Source organism: Peromyscus eremicus, chromosome 4 (genome assembly GCF_949786415.1).
Source record: "Peromyscus eremicus chromosome 4, PerEre_H2_v1, whole genome shotgun sequence".
Lineage (NCBI taxonomy): Eukaryota > Metazoa > Chordata > Mammalia > Rodentia > Cricetidae > Peromyscus > Peromyscus eremicus.
Genome location: NC_081419.1, coordinates 94,923,254 through 94,947,796, shown reverse-complemented (window position 1 = coordinate 94,947,796; position 24,543 = coordinate 94,923,254). Strand labels below are relative to the sequence as shown.

At 46.2% G+C, this 24,543-nt stretch overlaps 1 protein-coding gene across 1 annotated transcript; it reads left to right on the top strand.

Moving 5' to 3' along the window:
• Positions 1–3,850: 3,850 nt before the first annotated feature.
• Positions 3,851–24,185, top strand: Tgm7 (transglutaminase 7). Its single transcript, XM_059259543.1, has 13 exons — positions 3,851–3,860; positions 10,157–10,339; positions 11,023–11,268; positions 12,719–12,837; positions 15,413–15,541; positions 15,624–15,801; positions 17,947–18,085; positions 18,435–18,538; positions 19,011–19,253; positions 20,658–20,984; positions 21,257–21,417; positions 23,646–23,779; positions 24,026–24,185. Exons 1-13 carry the CDS (start codon positions 3,851–3,853, stop codon positions 24,183–24,185), a joined length of 2,133 nt encoding a protein of 710 aa, XP_059115526.1.
• The last annotated feature ends 358 nt before the right edge of the window (positions 24,186–24,543 follow it).

The following is a 24,543-nucleotide window of genomic DNA, read 5'->3' as shown; positions in this document are numbered from 1 at the left end:
GAGAGGCCAGAGAAAGATCCTGAACCAGGCTCTCTACCTCACAAACTTCTGCTCTGTTCCTTTGGCCACATAATTATCAAATAGTATGTTCCACTCAGCTAATGGACTTCTATAATATTTACAGAGGTAAGGAATACATACATTTGGGTTGGTGAGTAGAACTAATGAGTTTGATTTTGAACTTTCTGGATTGGAAGTGACTGTGGGATCTTCAAGTGGAGAGCCATGGCATAGGTATAAGGGTGTGGAGCTAGAGAAGGATTTCAGTGTGTCTATACAAGACAGAGCATGCTGCCTTGCTTTGTTGAAAGACTTGTGTATTTCTTAACCTAGCAGAGATGAACACTACCAACGTAGTGATGATTCTGTAGTAGATGGCCCTTTCTATCCCTATTCTAATTTAAACACATTATCGAATGGGCCGTTTTAAAAAGAGTTATTTACTTTTGTGTGTATGTGTTTTATGGGCATGTAGATAAATGAACTGTTTGCATGCAGTGCCCAAAGAGGCCACAAGAGGATGTCCGATCAGCCCGGAATTGGAGTTACAGAGGACTGTGAGCCACCATGTGGGTGTTGGGAACAATCCTAGCAAGATGAGCAAGAACTCTTAACCACTGAGCCATCTCTTCAGCCCCCTGGCATGTATTGTCTTAAGGGAAAAATGTATAGAGCAAACTGAGTATGACATGGTCGATTAAAGGACAGGATTTGAGGGGCTGGGGTGTAGCTCAGTGGTAGAACACTTGCATATCATGCATCAGGTTCAGTCTTTAGCACTGAAAACAGAAAACAGGATTTGTACTGCCATGGTTATTGAGCATAATTTAATTAGTTGATCTCAACTTAATTAAAAAGCAGTTCTCCTATGTAACTGACTAGCTAGAGTACCAGGTAGAGAAGACTGACATGGAAGACACTACTGTAGGCTGGTGGCACCTGCCCCCATCTAAAGGTTTGGGCAAGCTCGATTTCTTTCATCATCTGCAGCCATAGAATCCTGAAGTCTAAGCAGAGCAGGGAGGCTAGCTCTGACTTCGCAGTCTGCAGCTCTCGAGTTTCAGACACTGTCTTTCTTTCCCTGTGGAAATGTTGGCTGTATGAAGTGAGTGTCGGTTGCTGTGGTAGCTCCTATGCTGGGCTCAAAAGCAGCTCTAGCTGTTAGCACTTTTCTGGCCTTGCTCACACTGTACCTCTGGCTGGGAGACCTTTCTCACTCCGTGTCTCTCCTTTAAAGTTCTCCTCATCCCTCTTCCAGTGGCATACTACAGACAACAGCACCTTCTGGGAGCACCTCCAGTGCTCCAGCACGTTCCCCATCTGCATCTGGCTGAGTCCAGGGTTCTAGAACGCGTGGCACCATAGTAGTGGAAATTGAGACACTCCATCTTATAATGGGGCCTTTAGGGTTGACCAAATGGAAATTCTCCAAATAAACCAGATAATGATGCTGTGTTTTCTTTAAGTTAGACACAGAGAAACCTCTTCTCCCCTCTGTCTCAGTCCATTTTTGTTGTTGTTGTTGTTGTTGCGGTAACTGAATTTGACAAACAGAAATTTACCAAGCATGAAGATTTATTCAGCTTTCATTTGCAGGATGGGTGATGCAGGGCTGAGGTCTGTGCTTGGTGAGGGCTTCCTGCTGCTGGGCGTTACGCAGAGTCTGAGGTGGTGCAGAGCCTCAAAGGTTGAAATAGACACATCCAAAAGGCAGAGACACACTCAGAGATAAGCCATGAGTGCAGCCGTCCATTCATTCCTTACTGGATTAATCTATTCATGAAGGCAGAGCTTTCATGCCCACATCCCCAAAGTTGACCTCTGGCCTTCCACATACATGCACACACACTTGTGTGCACACACAAGCATGTACATACACACACATTTAAAAAATATCTTCACTATGAATTCAGAATTTTACTACAAAATTATGTATAAAAATTCTGTCTTCCTCAAAATACATATATTTCTACTAGAAAATACTCCTTTTGTTTTTTGTTTTTTTTCAAGACAGGGTTTCTTTACATAGCCTTGACTGTCCTGAAACTTGCTCTGTAGATCAGGCTGGCCTCAAACTCACACAGATCCACCTGCCTCTGCCTTCCAAGTGCTGGGATTAAGGCGTGTGCCACCACCGCCCGGCTGAAAATATTCTTAAAGTTGAGAGCAGTGGCACGTCCCTGTAATCCAAGACTTGGGTGTTGAGACACAGGGAGTATGAGTTTGAGAATAGCCCGGGCTACACAGTAAGTTTCAGAAACCATCCATACCCTCCTCCAAGGGAAAAAAGAAAAAAGATACTTTTGACACCAGCAACTAGTTATTCTTTTGAGCCAAAATAGGGCAGTTTTGACAAAATAAAAGCCTATGGATGCTCAGAAGATACTTGGTAGTATTTTAGCATGTCTGGTTGGGGACTATTTTCTCAATACACTTTACATATTTAAACAGGCAGGGAATGTGCCAGAGGGCTGTGACTACAATAGGTGTAGGACTTTTCAATGAGTCACACTGATTAGCCTCTTACACACCTTTGACAATAATGAGTAAATGTGTAAAGACTTTGTTTTCTCACAACGCTTATTCTTTCACCAATTTAAATTCCTCGCCAGGAGTGTTTAATGGAAAGTTTGCTTTTTTAAAAAAACTGTCAGTCTGGTACACACACACACACACACACACACACACGCACACACGCATGCGTGCACACTTGGCCTTCCTGCTGTGGCCTTATTACCTATTTTCTTACTTTCTCTTAAATTCTCTTTTTCTTTTCCTCACTTACTCATTGTTCGAGGTGTGAACATGTGATTGGAAGTCTGTGGAGATGCTCCTGCCATTGGAGGAGGAGAGGACAACTTGTGAGAGTTGGTTCTCCTCACATCATGTGGGGCTTGGAATGTAGCCCAGGTTGCAAGGCTTGCCCGCGGGTGCTTTTATCTACTGAGCTATTTTGACGGCCCCTTATTCATTTATTTTTAAATTTTCTCAGATTTATTTATTTTATTTTATTTTTTTGGTGTGCATGGGGGACACAGGATGACCTATAGGAGTTAGTTCTGTCCTTTCTCCCTGAGGGTCCTGAGGACTAAACTCAGCTCTTACCTACTGAGCCACCTCATTGATCCAGCGTTTCTTAATTAAAGCATCTTAAGTACTGACTGTAGATTTAATTTTTTACTCAGTGAAATATAAAAAAGGAGCTCATAATTATTCCGTTTCTTTTATTCCATCTTTTAAAAATGGGCATATCTGTGTAAACAGCTGAAAGGCATCATTTTTATGTTCTGCTCCTATTAGTTAACAGCTTGTCAGAGACATTTCTCCCTGTCCCTGGAATGTCACTAGCTTCACTTTAATCTACTGGACAATTCACCGATTCACTGTGCCGTGTTTTTCTTCGGTATGTGAAGTTCAGTGTGAGTGCCAATGGGCTGCACCATCCCTTTCTGTGACTCTGTCGGTTACATTCCTTGGGCGACACCAACACTGTTGGGAGATGCCAGTCTAGAGGGTTTAGAATGAATGTGATCCTGAGTCCTGAGGTGACAGAAGAGCTCATGGACAGACTGGAGCCTTGTCTTCCACGTCACTCGGGTGCTTCGCAGCTTAGCAGAAGGGCACAGAAACAAACCCCTCAGCAAGCGTTTTAAAGGCTTAAGGCAGGGCTTCTTTCCTTAAGCTAGAAGGCACCTGGAACAACGGGAAATTTCAGGGAAGGGATGGGAGGAGGAGGAAGTGGCAGCCCCACCCAACACCATGATGGAAGGACGACTCTAACACTCCGAGACGCATCGGGACCAGCATCCTAATGCTGGCCACTTGAAGGGCCTTAACTGACGTGAGGGAGATGGATCCCGGTGAGTACTGGCAATCTCTTTCACTTTTATGAGGTGGTAAGTCAGGAGAGGGAGTGAGCCTGGGAAGGGAGGAGTGCAGAGAAGACCAGAGAGCCTGCACCAGAGAGCCTACACCAGAGAGCCTACACCAGAGAGCCTGCACCAGAGAGCCTACACCAGAGAGCCTGCACCAGAGCCTGCACCAGAGAGCCTACACCAGAGAGCCTGCACCAGAGAGCCTACACCTGCAGTGGATGGCTCACTGTGTAACCTGTCTCATTCCTCCTGTTTCCTCACCTTCATTTGGAACATATCATACAGTCCTCCATTTCCTTTCCTGAAGCTGTAGACCATCCTGCCTTCAAAATTCGAAGCTGGAGTGGCCTTGGGAAGCCCAAGTAGGACATATGGGCACAGTTTATTTAATAAACATGTTAATTAGTTACTATCTCTTACTGATGGGCATTTATCATTTAGTAGTATTTATGCTTACAAATCATGCTGCAGTGGATGCCCCTGTTGGTAGAACTTTGTAGAGATGTACAGAAGTATTTTATATGCAAAACTTCTAAAAGAATAAATGTTGGAGCAAGGGCAATATCCACTTTAAGAGTTGATGGCATCAGCTGACTTTAAGTCTGTATGTGTATATAATCCCATGCTAACTCTATGAGGCATCTTGTTTCCATATGCTCTGAACAAAATGAATTATGTTATTTCAAGCATTTTCAATAGACCAAAGATGGATCTCATTACGGTTTTAGTTTGCATTTTATGATCATGACAAGATGACTCTTTAATATTTATAGCTACTTTTATTCATGAGCCAAGAGACTTAATGATTTTACCTGGGCAGCCAACCCAGGAACTGCTTTCTGCTATTGAAACTACTGGGCTTGGGGTGTAAACAATTAATTAGTCACATAGACACCATTCAGCAAAAACACTTCAAGGAAGCACTACAGTCAGCAGTAAGGGTTAGTTGAAAAATAAGTGGTTCTGAGCCAAAGGAACTGCAGAAGATGGAAATAGATCAGATGGGTCCTGGGGCTGGTTCTGTTCCAACCTCCTAAGCTACCTAAGGGCTTCTATACATTTTGTTGTTTGTTTGTTTGTTTCTTATTTGAGACAGAGCCTTAGGTAGCCCAGGCTGGCCTCAAACTTACTATGTATCTGAGGATGGCCTAGAATCCTGATCTTGTTGCCTACACCTCTGAAGTGCTAGGGTTACAGGTGCAGACCAGCACACCCTAGTGGTGCTGGGAATTGAACCTAGGGCTTTGTGCACGCTAAGGCAGGTGCTCTAGCACCTGAGCTGCATCTGATGTCCCAGCTCCTGCACTCTTTGGCACCTTTGAATGACGCGGTGGAAACGGAGTTGTGGTTTTTCATGGTTATTTGGCCCCCCTTGGGTTCGACAGAGAACCCCAGACTGGAGAATGGCTCCTCTTAGGTCTGTCCATTTCTTTGCTCTTTAGATGGCTGTCTGGAAGGGAAGGTCAGGAATCGTCCGCTCTAGGACCACCTTCCAGGTGAGGAACTAGGCATATTAGTCTAGTTTAAATTTAAATGGCAATAAGTAGGTAGCACTGGGCAAGTCATTTGACCTTACTAACCATCTTTCTACTTATCTGTCACATGAGGTTGATAACAGCTCGTGGGATAGTTGTAGGGATAAAAGGAGATATGTGCAGAAAGCTGGGAGCCTTCTTAACACTTTCTGAATATCAGCTACAGAGCTACAGACACGACTATCGTGGCAGGTCCTATGTTCTAAAGCAAAGCGCTTTGAAAGGATTTCGGGAAGGTAGGTGCAGAAGTTTGCTTGGAAAACTGGTGTGGTAGAGACACAGAGAGCTTAAGGGAGGCTTGGGGCTGTCTAGACATGGGCATGGTCCATCTGGAGGACACAGTGTGAGAGAGCCAGAGTTATTTTATAAGAACCAGGGAGATGAGAGTCTGTTGGACCCACACTTTGGAGGAGTTTGGATTTAAGCTTTTGAGTTATGAGAAATTTTTATTTTCTCACACTTAAATACCTACAGAACATTCTAGTAATCTCACCACATAGGAATCATTCGATAAACTTTTGCTGCATAGATTGTAATATTTCTCATTTTTTAAGACTGAAGAAATAAAAAGGAGTGAAGTATGTATCAAAGTCCTCAAATAATAATAATAATAATAATAATAATAATAATAATAATAATATAGTAAGTGGAAAGAGAGAGAGCTAGCACAAATGCAATATAAGTCAGAGGAAGACCCTGAATTCAGCTGGAATTTGGTGGCAGAGGCCAATTCTCTTGCTGGTTGTACCACATGTAACTTACCTTTGGTGTCTCTTCCTGAAGCATCCCAGGCCTTGGCAATGGATTCCTTTCCTGGCCCTGATCTTCACCTACACCTGCAGGGGTCTTAGGAAGCCCTGCAAATCACATCATTGCAACACTTATTTATTAGCTACCACATAGCCGTAGAGGCCAGTCCCTGCTGCACATGGGTGGTCCCTCTCAGGCTCTTCCCGTCCCCTGTATTTAAGTTCCCATTAGCCTTCGACTTAGATCATTGCAACAGCAGCCACTACCGTCTCCACCCTTGGCTTTCCCCCCTCTGGTCTGGGTTAAGCACCACAGCTAAGTTAATCTCAAAGTACAGCTTTGATGAGCCACTCCTGTTCAAAACCCATCTTTAATCAAAGTGACACTGCCCCAAAACAACTGCTTGACAAACTGAAAAACTTGAAGGAATGAAACCTTTCCTACAATTTTCAGTACCTTTTATTTTTACTTTTAGCATCTAGGGGATGATTTCTCCTTATTCTTTGATTGATTTTGTGTGTGTGTGTGTGTGTGTGTGTGTGTGTGTGTGTGTGTGTGTGTGTATGTACATATGCACATGTTTGCACTCATGTCTGTATCTGTACAGGCAAAGGCTGGACTATGTTGGGTGTTTTTGTTGATCAGTCTCCACCTCGTATATTAAGGCAGGGTCTCTCACTGAACTCAGAACTTGCTGATTCAGCTAGACTGGCTAGGCAGCTTGTTCCAAGGATCCTGTCTCTAAAAGGTCTGTATATGAATAAATTTTATATTCCCATTGTTGTATATGAGGCAATCTACTTCCACATGCCTTCAACAAACAGGGTATTGCTATTATTTTCAATATTTTAATAGATCAAATATTGATATTATTATTATTATTATTATTATTATTATTATTAGACAGGGTTTCTCTATGTAGCTCTGGTTGTCCTGAAACTCACTCTGTAGACCAAGCTGGCTTCAAACTCACAGAGACCTGCCTGTTTCTGTTTCCTGAGTGCTGGGATTAAAGGCATATGCCACCACTGTCCAGCTCCTAGTCTTAATTTTTATAGCCATTTTTATATGTTTTGAACTACCATGGCCCCCTTGCCTGCCCTTCTGATGCCCCATTCCTTGAAGTTCAAGCACATGCACTTGTCCATTTAATAACCATTATTTAGCACCTGCCTCCTGGGGAAGGCGGGAGATGGTAAAGACTAGGGATAGACAGACACTGGAGCCAGCCTGCTTGGGCTTGAACCCCAGTTCTGACCAGAACCCTCTTCATTAATATTGTCAGGAACAATATTAATACTTTATTGCAGAGTATTTGTGAGAATATAAATGATTTTGGACACAGATAATGGTCTGGACTGTAGTAGGAATTCTCTGAACACAAGCATGATTTTCTAAAATGTGTGGTTCCGGACATAGGGGAATCCAGGTTCGAGCTGACCAAGGTCTCTGCTTTTGTGGGGTTAACTCTAGATGCTATTCAATGCTCTGCAGAAAAGAAAGGTGTTGTGAAAGCAAAGAATCCTGGGGTGGGCATCTTCAGCGGCTGAAGAAAGCCCCATGCATGATTGTGATTCCCTCAGAACCAAGACCCAAGTGGAGGGACGGCGTCCCGCCTGGGAACAAGGCCGGCTCAGGTTTGGGTTTTCTCAGAGGATTCCTCCTAGGCAGACAACTGTTTCAATGTCTCCTCCCAGCCCTTCTTAAAGGCTGATAATATATCCGGATATAATTTCATCCTTTTATACCCCTGTCATTGTGTTAATCGAGTAAGCGCCAGGAGTCTTGTGTCTGACTTACTCACACCATTACCTCCAGTGGGACCACATCCAAGTCAGGCCTTGTGGGTACTGACGTGTTTTTCTAATTGATTCTACTGGATTTCCCGCATTGTTGGGCTTCTTCCTGAGTCTCTTGGCTTTCCTTTCTGGCTTCATTGGAAGCCTTTCCTTTTATTCTAAGTCATGTCTCCTTGACACGAAAAGCCCTTGGGTGAGCCAACACATCATTACATTAAATGGGATAAAGAGAAAGCCCAAGTATCTGGTGGTGACTGTATCTCTTCATGCACGCAGCCTTGGGCTTGAGAGAAGGCAACATCCCTCCCTCCCTCCCTCCTTTGCTTCCCAAACTGAGGGGAGCCCGGGGGAAGGGAGTCAGTTGTGCTCCAGCAGTGAGCAGCGGTCAGGAGAGCCTGCCTCAGCTCTGTTCTGTCCTGTGCAGCATGTGTGAGGACTGCCTTCATTCCTTTTCAGGGCACATGAGCTTTCAAGGTGGGCGGGCCTCTGGAAGGCATGTTTAGGGTGGAACGCCTTCCTGGGAAATTCAGTGGTCTTCGTATGAACATTTCAGACCCCTCAAGTGTATGAGGTATAGTCAGCTTCCAACAGGATCTAGGCCAGCTGCTTTCAAAGTTTTCACCATGACCCATAATTCACACCATGACTCATTTGCACATTAAATTGTCCTCGCTTTTCCAGTGTCCCATGCTTTGTGGCATTGTCTATCCTGTTTTTCTCATTGGTCACCTTTCATTTAAAATTATATATTGTATTTGTGTATGTCACTTTAATATTGAGCACACATGTCAGGGTCAGAGGACAGCTTTAGGGAGTCAGTTCTCTCCCTCCAGCATCTTACCTGGATGACCAGTAGTCTCTTAAGCCTTTTTACCTTCCCTACAGTTGATCCCATAACCTATGCTGCTAAAATTCCTTCTAGGGAAAGACATCAGCAGCACCCACCCCTTCTCCTAAAACTAAAGTCCCAGTGACAAACAGAGAAGGGTTCTGACAAAGTTCCCTCTGGGGAACCAATGAGTTTATTAGGCTTCCTTACAGAGCACAGGGGCGGGGTACTTGCAGGGATGTGGATGCTCCTCCTTGAACAGGCTGCGCCCGGGGAAAGCCTTTACTAAGCAGGGCCTTTCCCTTGGCTGCATAGATGGAGTCCTCCCTTCACTTACATACTGTAACGCTTCCACGAAGCCACATGAAATAAGGTAGAGTTGCATACAACAGGTGGTGGGGAGTGGCTGGAGACTCTGGTAAGGGTCTCATGACTCTCCTCACTTTTCCAGAGTGGGTATAAACAGTCAACAAAGCCTGCCTGGGGTAATCTTTCTGTTAGCAGGCACAGCTGAATGCCCTAGGATGGTGGTTGTTTGGCTTGGAGGTAGTCACTCACAACCTACTAATAGGTTGGACTTGTTAGAGGAAAGACCTAATGGATTTTTATTGACAATGAATGCAATATGAACATCAGCAGCAGGAACAGCAAAGCAAATTCAAAGTGAGCTGCATGGTTGCTGCTACTCGGAGTCACTAAGAATTACCAAGCACTTTCTCTGTGTGTGGCATGGTGCAGAGGTTCTCATGCACGCCTCCTCACTGAAGGCCCATGGAAATCCTATGAAGTAGGAACACCATCATCTCCCTACTTGTTAGATGAACACACTAATGTATAGGAATATTAGATGACTTGGTCAAGGTCTCCCAAGTGACTTGGCAAGGTGATAACCTAGGGTCTAGTCACTCTAGAAGCTTCATACACTTGTCTATTGTGCTAGAAGAATCTTACAACTATACACTAGGTGTATACACACAATACCTCTCACATAGACCTGAAACAAAACAGAATCAGAAAGTAAGCCTGCCCTTGCCCCCATACCTGAAATCAGTTACTTGCCTTGTAGCAGATGTCCAGCCTCCAGACAGCTCAACTTCATGCGCACAAAATTCCAATGTGTTTATTCTTAACCCAGCAGGATGATAGATAGAGTGACTTTCCATGATCTGGAGTTTGTTTTGCCCCCTGGGACCCCAATCCTCCAGTGCTGACGTCTCTAGGACTGATAGTCTTCCCTCTCCCCTGAACTACCTGAATTACCCTTTGAAGTTGTCGTGAAATTAGCAGGCAGAGAGCAGAACATCAGTCAGGTTCTGTAGGAATGACTCCACATCTCAGCTGGGCAGTGACCTGTCCTCCCTCCCCAAGTGGCAGCCTTGGAGCTCAGGTCTGTGGAACTGCAGATCCCCAGGAACAACAAGGACCACCACACCCAGGAGATGGGCTTGACGAAGCTCATCCTGCGCCGTGCTCAGAACTTCAGCTTAACGTTGACCTTCAACCGACCCTTCCAGCCCCAGAAGGACCACCTCACCTTTGTGGCTGAGACAGGTGAGCTCGCTCTGCTCTCAGGTTCCCCTGGTTCCCTCAAAACAGAAAGTTAGTAAAGCTCGCCTGGGGGAAGGGCTCTTGTCACCAGTCTCTGGGGGTGCCCTCCCCTCTCTCCTGGGACCCCCCAGGACCCTCATATCAGTACTGTTGGTCCTATTAAGGAAATATTTGGCCAGATCAGCAAACTGTGATGTTTTAGTCACAACAGCCAACCTGTAAGTACACAGGCATGGTTGTAAAACTCCCCAGCCATGACCTCCTTTCAGTTCTCATGGAAGACTTTAAGTTGGTCCTACCAGGCTCTCATTTTACAGATTGGAAATGGAAAAAAAAATCAGACACCCAAAGAACTTAAATGTCAGTAAAAGCCTTGAACCAAAAGGCTTTAGCAAACGTTGGGAGAATGTAGGCATTCTGCCAGGCCATAGGGAATCATACACCACACTTATTTTACTACTTTTAAGTGTGTGTGCGCACACATACCAAGAGGCTAGAAGTGGGCATCAGATCCCCTGCAGCTGAAGTTAGAGGTAATTTTGAGCTGTCTTACATGAGTTCTGGGAACCAAATTCCAGTCCCCTGTAAGAGCAGTATACAAGGTTAACCACTGAACCATCATGCCTCCAGCTCCATCACTTAGAGTTTTGAGCCTTCCTCTGGAATCTTCTTTCTCTCTTCCTCAGGACCAGAGCCCACAGAGCTTCTGGGGACCCGAGCCACTTTCCCGCTCATCCAGACCCGGCCTGGGAATGTCTGGAGTGCTGCGGACTTCACCATTGACAACAACTCTCTCCAAGTCTCGATTTTTATGCCAGCCAGTGCAGTCATTGGCCATTACACACTGAAGACAGAGATTTCTCGGGACCAGGGTCCTGGTGTGACTTACCCACTGGGGAATTTCATCTTGCTTTTTAACCCATGGAGTAGAGGTAGGACTTGCTCCCAGTGTGTAGTACTAATTTGATGCATTGGGAATGTTCTTTCAGGGTCTTCTGGCAAAGCCTGGCAGATAATCATTGCATATCTGTGCAACAAATTACTATGTGCTAAAAAAAAAAAATTAAGTTTTTATTTGTGTGTGTGTGTGTGTGTGTGTGTGTGTGTGTGTTCACCTACATGTACGAAGGTCATCTTGTGGGGTTGGTTCTCTCCTTCTGGCATGTGGGTCCTAGGGATTGACTTCGGGGTACCAGGCTTAGCAGTAAGTGCCTTTACCTGCGCAATCCTGTCACCAGCCTTAAATGTATTTATTTAATTTTTTTCCTTTTGTGAGATGGGGTCTTGCTGTGTTGTCTAGGCTGGTCTTGAATTCATGATCCTCTGTCTCTGCCTTCTGAGTGCTGAGATTATAGGCATACACCACCATACTCAACTGCAAAAATCACTTTAATAAAGTTTTTGGTTTTGGTTTTGTTGTTTTGAGATGGGCTCTGATTATGTAGCACTACTGACTAAGTGGACCAGGCTGGCTTCAAACTCACAGAGATCCACCTGCCTCCGCCTCCTGAGTGCTGGGATGAAATTGTGCAACATCACACCTGGTCCCACAAAGAATTTTTAAAAATGATTTAGTTATGCTTATTTTATGTGGTTTGGTGTTTTGCCTGCATGTGTGTCTTTATGAGGGTATCAGACCCCCTGGAATTGGAGTTATAGATGTGAGCTGCCATTTGGGTGCTGGGAATTGAACCCAGATCCTCTGGAAGAGCAGCCGGTGCTCTTAACCACTGAGCCATCTCTACAGCCCCACAAAGAATTTTTAACAACATGATGAAAATATCCATACTGTGCCAGGCAGTGGTGGCGAATGCCTTTAATCCCAGCACTCAGGAGGCAGAGCCAGGCAGATCTCTGTGAGTTCAAGGCCAGCCTGGTCTACAGAGTGAGATCCAGGACAGGCACCAAAACTACACAGAAAAACCCTGTCTTGAAAAACAAAACAAAACAAAAAAGAAAGGAAAAAAGAAAAGAAAAATCCATACTGTGATGTTAAGTGAGATAATTTAGCAAGTGGAATTTAATTTGATTCTAATTAATTATGTATATGCATACAGCAAGAAGATAGTGTATTGGTGGGTATTTCTGAGTAGTGGGAATAAGTGATTTTTCTTCTGTATGTTCCCAAAAGTCCAAAAGTCTAGAATAATCTTATAATTTTTATTCTGTCATTTTTAATAGCATAGATTTGTTGCTGGCCTCTGAAGAAGCACATAGCTAGCTTTTACGAGGGTCCAGTCTTAATTTCTGTTAACCTCAGTCACCTGTTGACTGTTCCTCTTGTTTTCAGAAAGACGTAATTACTTTCATAGTGTTTTTTAATTTCGGGCTTGTTCTTGGCCTGGTGATTTTTTTCTGTCTCTGTTACTCTTCACTGTGCAGAGGATGATGTCTACCTGCCGAGTGAAACCCTGCTGCAGGAGTATGTCATGAGTGATTATGGCTTTGTTTACAAGGGTCAAGAAAATTCCATTACCTCCAGGCCTTGGAACTACGGGCAGGTAACACCCGCTCCTGGACGTGGGCCTGGGATGGGTATGTTGGGGGCTGTTAGCCAATGAAAGCACCATGTGAAGTGCTGGCCAATTTCCCGTCCAACAAGAGGGGCAAGCAAAGAAAATGTGGCTTTCTTTTCAAGATTTTTATGCTTTATTAAGAAAGGAGCTCTGGGCGGTGGTGGCACACGCCTTTAATCCCAGCACTCGGGAGGCAGAGACAGGCGAATCTTCGTGAGTTCGAGGCCAGCCTGGGCTACAGAGGGAGTTCCAGGAAAAGCACAAAGCTACACAGAGAAATCCTGTCTCGAAAAAAAACAAAAAAAACAAAAAAAAGAAAAAAGAAAAAAGAAAGGAAGAAAGAAAGAAAAGAAAGAAAGAAAGAAAAGAAAGAAAGAAAGAAAGAAAGAAAGAAAGAAAGAAAGAAAGAAAGAAAGAAAGAAAGGAGCAGAGCATGATGAAAGTCGACTAACAACTGTAATAAACTTCTATGTTCAGTTACCAGCCCCACTAGGGGCCAGTAGAGACTTTTATTCTTCTATAATTTGAAAACAGCCCATGGGCCAATGTCTCCTATCACTTTATTGGAAAAAAAAAAAACTTTTTGTGTGTTTGTGAGCATTTTGCCTGTTTGTATGTCCGTGCACCATGTGTGTGCCTAGTGCCCCAAGGAGGCACAAGAGAGTGATAAATTCCCTGAGATTAGAGCTACAGAATGTTGTGAGTTATGTAGGTGCTGGGAATTGAACTCAGGTTCTCTGGAAGAGCAGGTAGTGTTCCTAATTGTGGGGCCATCTCTCCAGTCCCTCTCCTAGTGCTTCAACTAATTGATTTTTATTTAATCATGTGTGTGCACATGTATAGGAACATGCATGCCATGGCACATACGGAAGCCAGAGAACAACACGAGGGAGTCATTCCCTCCATCCACTGTGTGGGCCCTGGGATTAGACTCCTGTCATCTGGGTTTGTGGGAGACACTTTCCCCCACGGAGCCATCGTGCCTCTTCCCATCCCACCCTGGTGTGGGTCTTTTTGTTTATGTTTATGTTTTTTAAGGCAGGTTCTCACTGACTTGATTTCCCAGGTTAGCTTTTAATTTCCCATGTAGCTCAGACTGGCCTTGAACTTGAAATCCCCCTGCCTCTGTGCTGCTACAGTACTGCTTTTGCATGAGTCACCAGGAAAGATACTTTTCATGCTTTGAAATGGTTGGGAAGAATTTTAAAGGAATACTATTTTGAGACTTTAGAGAGTACGAGAAGTATCTGTAAATATCAGCATCTATAAATACCATTTCACTGGGACTCAGGCATGCTCCTTCATGTAGCTGATGCTGAAGGCTTTTATGCTTAGTGGCAGAAGTGAGTTGAAACAGAGCCTGTGGGCTTCTAGGTGAGAGATTTGCTACTGGCCCTTTACGGGAAGGTGCTCTAGGCGCCTCCGCTCCCCTTCTTAGCACTGGACCTGCGGGAGGAAATCACAGATAGTGTATCATTTAATCCAATAACATGTCTCGATATAGTCACAGAGGATAAAGATTCTTTCTGAAAAAACTAACCGCAAATCATGATCACAACTGAAAAAGTGAATTTTAATACAATAAAAAGATCTTTAGTACATCAAATATCTAGTTACTGCGAAGCCCCGTTACTGCATGCAGCAGGTGGGGTCAGGGGACTTTGGCTGTGGATGACTTTTCCACTCTCAGCCACCAATCATGGTCCATGCGGTCTCTCCCTTCCTGTTAGTCTAAGGGGTAGGGGACGTTGGGAGCTTTGCTGAGGAAGATCATGCTCTCCCATCCCCCAACTCCTGCAACTTGTGAAGTGTTTTGAAGCTGGAAAATGGTGCATTTGGCAGGCAAAGGGTCGACATTTGTCACAAACACATGCTGTAAGCGTGTCTCATAAGCCTAGCCTGGCTTTTCCAATGCATGCAACATTAGCCCTGACCCCAATACTCTCTGCCATCTTCTCCTTTCTTTCAAATGCTGGTCTCATATGCAAATATGAGATCATGCAAATACTCATCCACATGGTCTTTCCCTGTTTCCACAAGTCCTGTAGACAGATGACCTAGGTCCTTGGGACCCACCATGCTAAAATACCTCAGAGAAATGTCTCCATGCTCCTCTTTCTGCTGTTTGTCCTATCATTTTAAATCTGGGTTTCAAAAGCCTTCTCTCCCATTCTCTCAAATCTTTTTTTCTTTTTTCTTTTTTCTTTTTCTTTTTTTTTTTTTTTTTTTTTTTTTGGTTTTTCTGTAGACCAGGCAGGCCTCAAACTCACAGAGATCCGCCTGGCTCTGTCCCTGAGTGCTGGAATTAAAGGTGTGCACCACCACCGCCTGGCTTCTTTTGCATTTTCTGCCAAGAGCCACATAGCTTAGTTTTTTAAAGAGTTATTGCAATGCATTTCCAACTTGATTTCCATCTGACGTAGGATCTTGTCTTATGACTAAATCCTGCAGCCCCCCTCTCACAAACACATCACTCCTTTAAAAACTTGTTAATGCCCAAGTTTCTGGACTCTGCACATCTTTGCTTTTCTCTGATTTCTCCCTTCACATACCTTGTAAGTTCGAAGAGGACATCATTGATATCTGCTTTGAGATCCTGAACAAGAGCCTCTACTTTCTAAAGAACCCATCCAAAGACCATTCTCAGAGGAGCGACGTGGTGTACGTATGCAGGGTGGTGAGTGCCATGGTAAGAGCAAAAGCTTGCCCCTGCCTGAGAACAGCCTGAGCATCTCCCGGATGTTGTGGAAACCCACCTGTCTGCTCTGCAGATCAACAGCAATGACGACAGTGGTGTGCTTCAGGGGAACTGGGGAGAGGACTACTCCCGGGGCATCAGCCCTCTGGAATGGAATGGCAGTGTGGCCATCTTGCGGCAGTGGTCAGCCAGGGGCGGGCAGCCTGTGAAATATGGACAATGCTGGGTCTTTGCTGCTGTTATGTGCACGGGTGAGTGAAGTCTTACCCTCTGACTCTTTCTGGTTTCCCCTTCATGTCAGGTCACAATCATCCCTGCTCTCAGAGTCCACTGCCGCTCATGAAGGGCCCAGAGCTTGCAATGGCCCATGGCTAGGAGCAGTGTGCACACAAGTTCTTAACCTGCACACTATTCAGCCTCCAGGAGATGATCTTTGCAATCACTCCATAGTCTCTTGGATGAAGAATGTTAATAGTGGGCACCTGAGCTGGACGTGGTGGGTCATGCCTCTAATCCTAGCATTTGAGAAGCGGAGACAGTTGGAACGGGAGTTTCCTTGGCTGTATAGGGAGTTAGGCTAACCTGCACTAGATGAGATCTTGTCTCAAGAGACAGAAAGACAGAGAGAAAGGTGACCATTTGGATAGAGCAACTTGTAGTCTCCACAAAAGGCAGAACACTTCTTCCCATTGGGCCAAGAGGTGGAAGCTGAAAGTGTAAGTAGACAGCCTTGGATAGCCTGACCTCACAGGTAGACCTCCCTGAGACTTGACTTACAATTAGAGCTTTGCTACCTTGCTAACTACCCGTGAGGAGAATACACACTTTACTCAATTGAGTGCATACTCAACTATTTACAATTCAGTGCCAAATTCTTGGCCCAAGTATCTGGGAAGCTGAAGAGCCTGGGGTAGTGAGGTGTTACCAGTCTCCCCCATGCAAAGCACATCTTCTACAGGGTTGTCTAGTCACATTGTGTGCTAGGTGTTTTCTGCAGTAATAGGTGGACTCTATTGGAAGAGGGGGTGGGGCATAGGGTAAGAACAGTCTTCTGTCCTTGACTCATTGAAGGGAAGCATAGTCTTGTGGTCAGGGGCCTCAGAGACAGAGATCTAAATCTGAATACACATAAAGTGACCTCATTAGCTTACTTATTCTGTGACTACTCTGGCCTCCTGTAGCCCCTGTTCTGCCTTGGCCTGGAAAGTCTCCCGTGGGAGCCAGGTGGCCATTATAAGATCCCCTTGAACCTTCAGATCCTAGCGTGCACAGGAGAAGGACTAGATCCATGGCTTGGCCCGCTCTGCAAGCCCTTCCATCGTCATGCTTCACAGAGTGCTGGGGCTGTTGGATGAAGAGAACTGTGACTGCCAAGCTGCCCTGGCAACCTGCAGCTTAGGTCTGCATGCCAGGTCCCCTGCAGATGTGTGGGAAGCCCAGTGTAGTGCTGGCACAGACACGTGGCCCTGCTGGAGACTCTTTAGAAACACGGCGACAGCAGCCTCTGTAGACTCTGCCCTCCTTGGAAGAGTGGGTGGGTAGGAGAGACTTCTTCTGAACTCACTGGCAGAGGTCACAAGACACGCCTGGCTCTTGATCACACCTGGTTGTAGGCAGTTAGTTTGTGTACGTGTGTAAAGCATGGTATGATAATGTCTGCTTTGAGTGAATGTGCCTGTGAAATCTTAGCTTTACGTACCACCCTGAGGATCCACAAGAGGGCGCTGCTGGCTTATCAAAGACGGAGAGCAGGTTTTAATTTCTGATGTCATCCATTGTCTTTACAGCGGAACGGATGCTTTAGCTATAGCCTTACTCTTATTTGTTTGTTTAATTATTAACATATGTTGTCGTGCTGAGGAATGAACTCAGATCCTTGTATGTGGCAGGCAAGCATTCTACCACTGAACTATATCCCCAGCCCTTTAACTTTTTTCTTCTTTCTTTCAACTTGTATCTTTAAATAGAATGGCAGAATCAGAATTTTAGAGCTGAAAGCCATCCAGTTCAACTCTTCACTTTCTTACAAGGAGACTAACCCGGAGACGTTAAGCCTTGTATCTCCAGTCACACTGTCTCTCTTTTGAAACTGACCACACCTTTCCCCCCTTTTGGATTCTCACGTTTTAGTCTCTTTGCTTTTAACTTGGAGAACTGCTAGGGGGTGGGGGTGGGGGAGAGCCAGAAATGACAAGTTTATTATTGTTTTAAGTGGCTCACAAATGATTTCTTCCACTTTGTGAACGGATACCACTGATGGGCAGGCAGGCAGAAGCTTCTCCCGGTGTCACCCTTTGGGAATAAAAGAGTTGCTGCAAGTTTGAAGGTTGGAAACTATGCATGAAAAAATAATAATTCTGCTTGAAATGATCTTAGTCATCTCTCCTTCTCTGTAGTAATGAGATGCTTAGGTGTTCCAAGCCGCGTTGTTTCCAATTTCCATTCTGCACACAACACAGACGGGAACTTGACCATTGACACCTACTATGACCGAACTGCAGAAATGCTGCCGACTCAGAAGCCAGACAAAATCTGGTAAGAGGTTTTGTCTGTAAAAACTCAGCACTACACCAGGTAGGGAACACATTGTGACAGCCGGGACTGAATCAGGTAAGGTCCCTCTATGCTGCCCTGAACTCTCTATGTGGACCAGGCTGGCCTCCAACTCTCAGAGATCTGCCTGCTTCTGCCCGCAAAGTGCTGGGATCAAATGTATGCACCACCATGGCCAGCTCCTTGATAGCTTTCTCTATTCTAATTACTTTCTGATACAAATTAGAGGAAAAAAGAATTATAAGCAAAGGCATAAACCACTCTGCATAATGTTGGGTGCCTGAAAACCCATCAGGAAATATAAGCCCTGGCTCCTTCCTCCTTTATGCAGGAACTTCCATGTCTGGAACGAGTGCTGGATGATCCGGAAAGACCTTCCACCAGGGTACAATGGCTGGCAGGTTCTGGACCCCACCCCCCAGCAAACCAGCAGTGGTGCGTGGGGATCATGTGACAGGGGCCAGGCTCTTGGGGAGGCCAATGAGGCCTATGAGGCCACACCTCATAGCCAGAGTGGTACAGCAGTCTCCTACCTCACACCCTTCCCAGGGCTGTAGTCTAGACAGTGTCAGATCTCAGGTATAACTTCGCCCCTGACAGTGGGATCGCCCCTGACAGTGGGATCGCCCCTGACAGTGGGATCGCCTGGAGGAACGTTGAGCCTTTTTGTTCTTCCCTTTCTTATAAAGTAGGAAGGCGATGTTTACAACAGCCACATCAATGCGGGTGGCTGTGAGAATCAGGCAAATTAGTGCACATCAGTGCCCTTGGTAAACTGGAGAACGCCTGGGTGTGAGGGGCACTGTTGCCACTGCCCACCCTTTCTCATCACCTCCCATGGCCATAACCAGCTGCCCTGGGCCCATATCTCAGCATCCACATCCCATAATGCCTGCTTCCTCCACAGGGTTGTTCTGCTGTGGTCCGGCCTCTGTGAAAGCCATCAAGGAAGGGGATGTCCACCTGCCCTATGACACCCCTTTTGTGTACGCACAAGTGAATGCTGATGAGGTCATTTGGCTTTTTGAGGGTGGCCAGGTCCAGGAAATCCTGGCCCATAACACCAGTTACATCGGGAAGGCAATCAGCACCAAGATGGTAGGGTCAGATGAGCGCCTGGACATCACCAGTTCCTACAAGTACCCAGAAGGTGCCTGGGCCTTGGATTTGGGAGGGAGTGGGTGTAACCATTGGATGGCCCAGGTTCAAACACCACCACCTCCCCGCTATGACAAACTCCTAGGGGACTATTTTAGGTCCTGGGCACTTGATCCCAGAATAGATTTGCCTAGATTTAGAAAAAAAGAATATAGGATGCTCAATTAAATTTGAATTCCAGATAAATTAAGACAAATACATTATTATAAATATGTGTGTATACATATGCATGTATATGTGTAGGAACATGTGCCATTGTGTGTGTGTGTGTGTGTGTGTGTGTGTGTGTGTGTGTGTAGGTCAGAGGACAACTTATATGAGCTGGTTTTCTTCTTCCAGCCCTGTGTGTGACATCTTTCTGCTAAAAATAATTCACTATTTATCTGAAATTCAAATTAACTGGGTATAGTTTTTAGTGTAAGTGTATTCCGAATATCATGTAAGTATGCAAGTATTACAATAAAGATTATTTGCTTATCTTAAATTCAAATTTAAATGGAGGTCCTGCATTTTACCTAGTAACTCTATCAGGGGTACACATCTGCCTCTCTGTGTCCATCACAGTAGGAGTAGCAGCAAGGGGAGAGATGGACACTCAGGAGGGAGAGAGCTCTGGGCCTGTGGGAGGGAGGGAGGGAGGGAGCAGACAGTCCCATGAAGAGCTTTGGTGGACTCTGGCCACCCGAGAACTAAGCAAGGCTCTGACGTGCTGTCGGTGGGTAAGCCTGGACATCTTCCCTTGCCTCGGCTTCCTTATCAGTGAACTGAGATCGCTCTCCTCAAAGGGTTAAACGCGCTTGTGTGCAGCACACACTGGAAACACAGTAAGTGCTCTAGAGGAGTCCACAGTCTGGAGCGAGTTTGAGTTTGGAGCCAGATGTTGAGTTATTCCTAAGGGAAGAAATAGAGTTCTATCTAAGAGACTTGGATATGTGTTTTAGGAGAGAGAATGCAGGCAAGGAAGAGAAGCCTCTGGGTTTGATGATGATGGTGATGATAATGATGGTGATGATGATGGTGGTGGTGGTGATAATGGTGATATGATGGTGATGGTCATGATAATAATAGTACTGATGGCAAAGAACCACACTGAATCCTACACTCAGCAATTACATGACCTCAATTTTCAGCAATTCTGGGCAACCCCGTATCATCCCCGGGTTTCATAACACAGAGCGGAACACTGAGAGACAAAGAGACTGTACTCTGCGCAGCACCAACCCCATCTGAGCCATGGTACCGCATGCCTCTCTGTGTGGCTAGTCACTGTATATCACACGGTCAGGGCGTCTGGCTGGCAGCTGAGAGTCCAGTCATTTGTTTTCCCAAGACGGTCATTGGTCCTCTCTACCCTGCCCCACTGATATCTTTGTTCTGTATGGATCTGTTCTGCCAGGATCCTCTGAGGAGCGGTCTGTATTCATTAAGGCTTCCCGGAAGTTGCTGGAACCAAGAAGGGACTCTTCATCCCTCCTGGATCTCCTAGGGTCTGAGGGCTTTAAGGATAAGCCTGTGCAACTGCAACTCCACCTGGCTAGGGCACCCATGTGGGGCCAGGACCTGCTGCTCATGCTGCATGTCCAGAGGGTGCCGGACAGAGCCCACAGTCAGGACCCCATTGGACTGATGGTACACTTTTGTGCACAGGCTCTGCTGCATGGGGGCAGCACTCGGAAACCCTTCTGGAGACATGCGGTACACTTGAATATGGATTATGAGAAGGGTGAGTATGTAGCAGGCATGAGAAGGAGCACCTGTCGAGAGGAGAGTTTTGGGTCTGTGAATCACGCTGGCCTGCTCTAGCCAAATCATAGAGAAACCCTCTCCCAGAATGCACATCTTCCTGGTCAGGGAAGATGCTGTTGCTGCAGAGCTGGATGCCAGGGCAGTACCTGTGACGTCATCCTAACACGTCAGACAACAATGACCTCTGAGTGCATGATTCCTTTGTAACCCATCTCTTGGACTCAAGACGATGTTTTTGCCTCTGTTTAGAGCTACAGTGGCCGCTCCTGCTGCCCTACAGCAATTACAAGAACAAGCTGACAGATGAAAAGCTGATCCATGTGTCCGGCATCGCTGAGGTTGAAGAAACAGGGCGGTTCATTCTGGTCCTAAAAGATTTCTCTCTGGAGCCTCCCCGCTTATCCATTGAGGTGAGGTCCCTGGACAGAGATGGAGACCCAGAGACTCTAGGATGTTCTCCTCATGGGCTTGGGGAGGGGGTACCATGTCATACTGTATAGTGCAGTCTCTGAGGCTTTATTCTCAATCATAGGCAGCAGGCTGAGAGGTGGTGGGCTCTGGTGCTCTGCATAAACAAATGGCGGGGCATCTCATGGAGGTCACATTCTGCAGAGGATGCTGAGGAAGGTTCTCTGTCGAGAATAGATAAAGGCATGTTACCATGAATGTATATAAGTAAGGAGATCCCTTCACAAAGGTAGAGGTAAAAAGGCAATGATTTGGGATGTGGAGTAGAGGAGACAGGTTTAAGACAGACCTTATGGTCAAATTCAAAAGGTGACTGCTGATAAGATGTGGGGAGCCACAGGAAAGAAGAACAAGACATCAACTTCAGATTTCGAGACCCAATGCCAGAGTGGCTTGGGTGACTCTTACAGAGGAGGGCATTAAGAAAGGTCCACAGAGCCGGGCGGTGGTGGTGCACGCCTTTAATCCCAGCACTCGAGAGGCAGAGCCAGGAGGATCTCTGTGAGTTCGAGGCCAGCCTGGGCTACCAAGTGAGTTCCAGGAAAGGCGCAAAGCTACACAGAGAAACCCTGTCTCGAAAAACCAAAAAAAAAAAAAAAAAAAAAAAAAAAAAAAAAAAAAGGAAAGGTCCACAGAGGTGGGTGTGTGTCCTCCCTATCTCCTGTCACCTGAGCTGTCTTTCCCCAAAGCATTCTTCCCTACCGTTCCCTTCCTATCCCAAAGACTTTTCCAGTGCCTACCCCAAGTCCAGCTCTGTACCTGGAAGCCTGGTTACCAGCATGCCTGGCACTAGCCAGCAGAACAATGGTTGGATGGCTCCATATTGGGTGGCAAGTCAGCTGACACATTTGCAGTCTTCACCTGGGCATACTCTCAGGCCGGGTGATGCTGGAGGCCTCCTGCGTGGAGCTCACAGTGGGGCAGAGTTGCAAGTGTAGACACAAGCTCGGTACTGAGCCAGGGCTCTGCCGGTTACCCAGAGCAGAGTCCTGGTTGTAATGGGATCCCCAAACAACATAGCACATGTCAAGGAGGCTGTGAATGGTTACCAGGGCTGTAAGACCTGTGGGTGATTACTGTCCCTGTGCTGGGTTCCAGAGTTATCTTCACCCACTTGATCTTGATACCCTTTTGGAGACTTGGTTCTTTTGTTTGAGTTCCAGGTAAGTTAGGGTGTGTTCTTCCAACTCTTTAATTCTCTGGCCAAGCTAGAACATGCCCCCAGTTGTGATCTGGTCAGACAGAGCTAATTTGGATTCAATAATCATTTACTGATGTCCATCATCACTGTCCTAGGCATTGTCCTAGGCTCCAGGAGTGAGGGCAGAAGCCCCGCCTCCCATTACAGGCTAAGGCTGTGCTGCCCTCTGACACAGACCTCAAGAGCGAAGCACTGAACACATCTGGGGGAAAACGAGTACATCCTGCTGATCTCTGAGAAGATACATCAGGATGGGAGAAAGCTCCTAGGCTAGGATCTAGACCCCTTGGTTAGGTCCTGACTGTCATGAATCCATCATGGGATCTCAGCTTCATCATTCTTTTTCGGTGGAATGATATCCCTGATGGCACATAGGTGGCACACAGGACACTCCTCCTTAGTCCTCTGCATGGGTTAGACACCACTAATCAATCACAAATGACTGGGATTGTGCTTGGGATCCTACTTAACACACGCTAGACACTGCTAACCCTTTGGGACCAGTACCGCAATTAAATCCGGCAGGTATCTTCAAATAGATGGTGGGAAGGGAAACTCTATGCCCATTCGTGACAGGTGGCAGCTTGCTAGAGTGTCCTGAATTTGTAAAACAGGTCAACGTATGTGTTAGTTTGTTATATGTGTTAGCCTCAGTTTATAGTTGTCTCTACCACTAGGGGCGCCTAAGTTCTTTTTTTTTTTTTTTTTTTTTTTTTTTTTGGTTTTTTCGAGACAGGGTTTCTCTGTGTAGCTTTGCGCCTTTCCTGGAACTCACTTGGTAGCCCAGGCTGGCCTCGAACTCACAGAGATCCGCCTGGCTCTGCCTCCCGAGTGCTGGGATTAAAGGCGTGAGCCACCACCGCCCGGCAGGGGCGCCTAAGTTCTAAGCAGTCCTTGGAGGTCACAGGAGGAGTTACTGAGTGGGTGTGGCAGTGAGGCCAGGGGTACCTCTGTCTTCTCCCCACACAGGTGTTTGAAAGGGCTGAGGTGGGCAAAGCCCTGAACATCCACATCACCCTCACCAACACCCTAATGGTGGCTCTGAATAATTGCATCATGATTCTGGAGGGAAGCGGCCTCATCAATGGGCAGCTAACAAAAGAGTGAGTAATGCTACCATTGGCCTCTTGCCAATCTTCCTTCTGGTGCTGGTCTCTGAGGAGCTGTGCCTCATTTGGAAAACTGAATCCTTCTCAGTCTCCAGATGTCACCTGTTGGTCCCTAACTTCAGGAAAGCTGGCGGTTTGGTGGTACTGAGGGGCGCTACTCACTAAGCAGGTCTTCCTGCCCCATTGCCCATCCAAGCAGTCAATCCTGCAGGCTCCAACAAGGCTGCTTTTGACTTTCAGCCTTGGGACTCTGATGGCCGGACACACCATCCAAATTCAGCTGGAGCTCTACCCCATCAAAGCTGGGCCCCACCAGCTACAAGTCCTCATCAGCAGTAGCGAGGTCAAGGAGATCAAAGGCTACAAGGACATCTTCATTGCTGCAGCCCCAGTCTCCTGAGCTTTCCTGATGGCCCCCCAGTCCCCGTTTCAGCCCCCTTTCCCATCCTCAGCATAGCCTTGCTGCTTTCTACTTCTCAAGGTGTTGTCTTTATTCAACCTCAGTAGGGGGGCAAATGAAACTCAGTAGAACCGCTGTGCATCATGGGAAGAAGCAATAAATACGCATGAGCTCTCTCCTGCGCTAAGAAGCTGCTTACTGTTCCCGTTGGCCTGGGTGCCCACTATGTGGCTGGGTGGGCCCTCTCTGCTCTTCCCGTCTTCTCTTTCTTCTATTAAGGGCTTCATCTACAAACTAAGCCCACCGGATCCTTTCTAATGCCAGGTCTCTACACACGTATGCCCTCAAGTGAGCGTAG

What these genes read in the sequence shown, in the direction of transcription:
- Tgm7 (XM_059259543.1), top strand. An exon ending in TTTTAACCCATGGAGTAGAG is followed by an intron (nt 11,269 to 12,718) that starts GTAGGACTTGCT and finishes TTCACTGTGCAG; the next exon opens with AGGATGATGTCTACCTGCCG. An exon ending in CTCCCCGCTTATCCATTGAG is followed by an intron (nt 21,418 to 23,645) that starts GTGAGGTCCCTG and finishes CTCCCCACACAG; the next exon opens with GTGTTTGAAAGGGCTGAGGT.